This window comes from Scardinius erythrophthalmus, assembly GCF_964197995.2.
Source record: "Scardinius erythrophthalmus genome assembly, chromosome: 2".
In the NCBI taxonomy this organism is placed as follows: Eukaryota; Metazoa; Chordata; class Actinopteri; order Cypriniformes; family Leuciscidae; genus Scardinius; species Scardinius erythrophthalmus.
This window is the reverse complement of record NC_138222.1, coordinates 68,750,015-68,755,014: the sequence shown is the minus strand read 5'-3', so window position 1 is coordinate 68,755,014 and position 5,000 is coordinate 68,750,015. Positions and strand designations below refer to the sequence as shown.

General features: G+C 52.1%; 1 protein-coding gene across 1 annotated transcript in view; it reads left to right on the top strand.

The window, feature by feature from the left end:
- The window catches only part of slc12a6 (solute carrier family 12 member 6), a 65,643-nt gene that overhangs the window by 10,547 nt on the left and 50,096 nt on the right, over window positions 1-5,000 (top strand). Inside the window, exons 5-6 of the mRNA XM_081359416.1 lie at window positions 1-13; window positions 4,593-4,647. The exon at window positions 1-13 is cut by the window's left edge and continues 134 nt beyond it. Of these exons, the coding sequence (XP_081215542.1) occupies window positions 1-13; window positions 4,593-4,647 (68 nt within the window). The remainder of the gene's footprint in view (window positions 14-4,592; window positions 4,648-5,000) is intronic.

The window sequence follows — 5,000 nt, the reverse complement described above, 5'->3', positions numbered from 1 at the left end:
CTGCTGCTGCTGTGTGAGTCTCACACACACACACACACACACACACACACACACACACACACACACACACGTCTCTCTCCCTATCTCTCTCTCTCTCTCTCTCTCTCTCTCACACACATACACACACACACACACACACACACACACACACACAGACACACGCACACACACACGTCTCTCTCCCTATCTCTCTCTCTTACACACACAGACACACACACACACACACACACACACACACACACACACGTCTCTCTCCCTATCTCTCTCTCTCTCTCTCTCTCTCTCACACACACACGCACACACAGACACACGCACACACACACGTCTCTCCCTATCTCTCTCTCTCTCTCACACACACGTGTCTCTCTCTTTCTCCCTCCCTCTCTCTCTCTCTCTCTCTCTCTCTCTCTCTCTCACAGACGTCTCTCTCTCTCTCTCTCTCTCACACACACACACACACACACACACACACACACACACACACACACACACACACACACACACACACACATCAAGTAGTCTGATTATCACCAAAAGGGAGTCACTAATTATCATCAAAGATGCTGTTGAGGCTCTCACAGCCTCATGAGGAGAAAATGGAAACACACAAAGAAACTTTAATTAACACACCGCGGTAAACATTCAAAATGTGTTTTATATTTACAACATGATACAGTTAAGCAACAGGCACATGAGCAAGAGTGCTGAATACCATCACGACTGAAAATGTGACACTGATTTCATAAACATCCATCCATCTTCCTCCGCTTATCCGGGGCCGGGTCGTGGGGGCAGCAGTCTAAGCAGGGATGCCCAGACTTCCCTCTTTCCCCGGACACTTCACAGCTCCTCCGGGGGGACTCCGAGGCGTTCCCAGGCCAGCCGGGAGACATAGTCCCTCCAGCGTGTCCTAGGTCTTCCCCGGGGTCTCCTCCCGGTGGGACATGCCCGGAACACTTTCCCGGGAAGGCGTCCAGGAGGCATCTGGAACAGATGCCCGAGCCACCTCAGCTGACCCCTCTCGATGTGGAGGAGCAGCGGCTCTACTCTGAGCTCCTCCCGAGTGCCCGAGCTCCTCACCCTATCTCTAAGGGATCGTCCAGCCACCCTGCGGAGAAAGCTCATTTCGGCTGCCTGTATCCGGGATCTTGTCCTTTCGGTCATGACCCACAACTCATGACCATAGGTGAGAGTAGGAACGTAGATTGACCGGTAAATCGAGAGCTTCGCCTTGCAGCTCAGCTCCTTCTTCACCACGACAGACCGGTACATCGACCGCATTACTGCAGAAGCTGCACCGATCCGTCTGTCAATCTCCCGTTCCATCCTTCCTTCACTCGTGAACAAGACCCCAAGATACTTGAACTCCTCCACTTGAGGCAGGAACTCTCCACCAACCTGAAGTGGGCAAACCACCCTTTTCCGACTGAGAACCATGGCCTCGGATTTGGAGGTGCTGATTCTCATCCCAGCCGCTTCACACTCGGCTTCAAACCGTCCCAGTGCATGCTGAAGGTCCTGGTCTGATGGGGCCAACACGACGACATCATCCGCAAAGAGCAGAGATGAAATCGTGTGGTCCCCAAACCTGACCCCCTCCGGCCCCTGGCTGCGCCTAGAAAATCTGTCCATAAAAATTATGAACAGAACCGGCGACAAAGGGCAGCCCTGCCGGAGTCCAACATGCACTGGGAACAAGTCTGACTTACTGCCGGCAATGCGAACCAAGCTCCTCCTCCGGTCGTACAGGGACCGGACAGCCCTTAGAAAAGGACCCCGGACCCCATACTCCCGGAGCACCCTTCACAAGATGCCGTGAGGGACACAGTCGAATGCCTTCTCCAAATCCACAAAACACATGTGGATTGGTTGGGCAAACTCCCATGAGCCCTCCAGCACCCTGTAGAGGGTATAGAGCTGGTCCAGTGTTCCACGACCGGGACGAAAACCGCACTGTTCCTCCTGAATCCGAGGTTCTACTATCGGCCGGATTCTCCTCTCCAGTACCCTGGCGTAGACTTTCCCGGGGAGGCTGAGAAGTGTGACCCCCTATAGTTGGAGCACACCCTCCAGTCCCCCTTCTTAAAAAGAGGGACCACCACCCCGGTCTGCCAGTCCAAAGGTACTGTCCCCGACCGCCACGCGATGCTGCAGAGGCGTGTCAGCCAAGACAGCCCCACAACATCCAGAGACTTGAGGAACTCAGGGCGGATCTCATCCATCCCCGGTGCCTTGCCACCGAGGAGTTTCTTGACTACCTCGGTGACTTCAGCTTGGGTGATGGACGAGTCCGCCTCTGAGCCCTCAGCCTCTGCTTCCTCAATGGAAGACGTGACGGCGGGATTGAGGAGATCCTCGAAGTATTCCTTCCACCGTCCGGTGATATCCCCAGTCGAGGTCAACAACTGCCTATCTCCACTGTAAACAGCGTTGGTAGGGCACTGCTTCCCCCTCCTGAGGCGCCGGACGGTTTGCCAGAATCTCTTCGAGGCCGACCGATAGTCCTTCTCCATGGCCTCACCGAACTCCTCCCAGGCCCGAGTTTTTGCCTCCACAACCACCCGGGCTGCAGTCCGCTTGACCTGCCGGTACCTGTCAGCTGCCTCAGGAGTCCCACAAGCCAGCCAGGCCCGATAGGACTCCTTCTTCAGCTTGACTGCATCCTTTACTTCCGGTGTCCACCACCGGGTTCGGGGATTGCCGCCTCGACAGGCACCGGAGACCTTACGGCCACAGCTCCGAGTGGCCGCGTTGACAATGGAGGTGGAGAACATGGTCCACTCGGACTCAATATCTCCAGACTCCCTCGGGATCTGGTCGAAGCTCTGTCGGAGGTGGGAGTTGAAGATCTCTCTAACAGGGGATTCGGCCAAAAGTTCCCAACAGACCCTCACAGTACGTTTGGGTCTGCCGAGTCTGTCCAGCTTCCTCCCCCGCCATCGGATCCAACTCACCACCAGGTGGTGATCAGTTGACAGCTCTGCCCCTCTCTTCGCCCGAGTGTCCAAGACATACGGCCGGAGGTCAGATGAAACAACCACAAAGTCGATCATCGACCTCCGGCCTAGGGTGTCCTGGTGCCATGTGCACTGATGGACACCCTTATGCTTGAACATGGTGTTCGTTATGGACAAGCTGTAACTAGCACAGAAGTCCAATAACAGAACACCACTCGGGTTCAGATCAGGGGGGCCGTTCCTCCCAATCACGCCCCTCCAGGTGTCACTGTCGCTGCCCACGTTGGCGTTGAAGTCCCCCAGGAGAACGACGGAGTCCCCAGTCGAAGCACTTTCCAGCACCCCTCCCAGAGACCCCAAGAAGGCCGGGTACTCTGCACTGCTGTTTGGCCCGTAGGCACAAACGATAGTGAGAGACCTATCCCTGACCCGAAGGCGCAGGGAAGCGACCCTCTCGTTCACCGTGGTGAACTCCAACACATGGCGGCTGAGCTGGGGGGCTTAAGCAAACCCACACCAGCCCGCCGCCTCTCACCATGGGCAACTCCAGAGTGGTGAAGAGTCCATCCTCTCTCGAGGAGTGTGGTTCCAGAGCCCAAGCCGTGCGTAGAGTATCTCTAGTCGGAATCTCTGAACCTCACGCACAACCTCAGGCTCCTTCCCCGCCAGAGAGGTGACATTCCATGTCCCTAGAGCTAGATTCCGCGTCCAGGGATCGGGTTGTCTAGGCCCCCGCCTTCAACTGCCGCCCGATCCACTTAGCACCGGCCCCCTGCGGTCCCTCCTGCAGGTGTTGGGTCCACGGGAGGATGGCCCCACGTCGCTCCTTCGGGCTGAGCCCGGCCGGACCCCATGGGGGGAGGCCCGACCACCAGGCGCTTGCATACGAGCCCCAACCCCGGGCCTAGCTCCAGGGTGGGGCCCCGGCTGCGCCATGCCGGGCGACGTCACGGTCCTCGAACTTGTAGGCATCATAAAGGGTTTGATTTCATAAACAATTAATATTTGGTCACTTATATTTTAGACGCAATATTGACCGATTTTGTTCTGTTTCAGCAGCGAAAATAGTTCCAAACAAAGAACCATAACGCATCTCACAGGAACCGTGTTTCATTCCTGAACGATTCAGCGTTTGAACAAATCGGTTGAGTCACTGATTCAGTGACTCATTCATAAACAACTGCCTCATTCCTGAACGAAGCAGCCGTTTGAATGAATCGTTTGATTGAATGACTCAATGACTCGCTCGTTAAGACGGTCCCCTGCCGCAACCTACTGGTGGTTTAGTTTCCTGTTTGAAAGTGTCATTCCTTCCAACATTTCATATTTGTATATTCCAAAAATATTTAAAACAATCTCATAACATTATCTATTGATGAAATTTAAGAATTTAAAATGAAAGATGAAGCATGTATTTAAAAAGATAAGAGAGAAAATGCCTTCGAATGAATATGAAAATATTGCTTCAGAAAAAATTATATTTATAACACACAAATAAAAAACTTATTTTTTTGCTGGACAAGTAAATTTTTTACTCTGACAAGTGACTGGCGTATTTACTTGAGCACATGAGAGGCTTAACGTGGAGTGCTGTCATTAGTGTGTGTGTGATTATATGGAGTGTTGTCCCGACAGACGCTGCTGACGGCGATATCTATGAGTGCCATCGCAACTAATGGAGTCGTTCCAGGTAAACCTCCTCTCTACGCTTCAGTCCTCCACAGTCATGCACTGCTGATGACAATACCTCACATTCTCCCATTAATTGTGCACTTTGTGTATCTATTGGAGCCACAGTGAGATTTACTGTGATCGTTAAGTTTGCACGATGATGTGAACACGAACCGTTTCTTGGTCAAAATCTAAATTTTAGGTGCTAATTTCTTTCAAGATAACTTTATTCCAGCCCATATAAGAATATCTTCCACTTTATGAGTTAAATTTATTTGATTTACAAAAAATTATTGTGATCTTAGATACATCAATTATTTATTCATAATAATATATTAAAAATAAATGCATAAAAATAAAATTGTATAATAT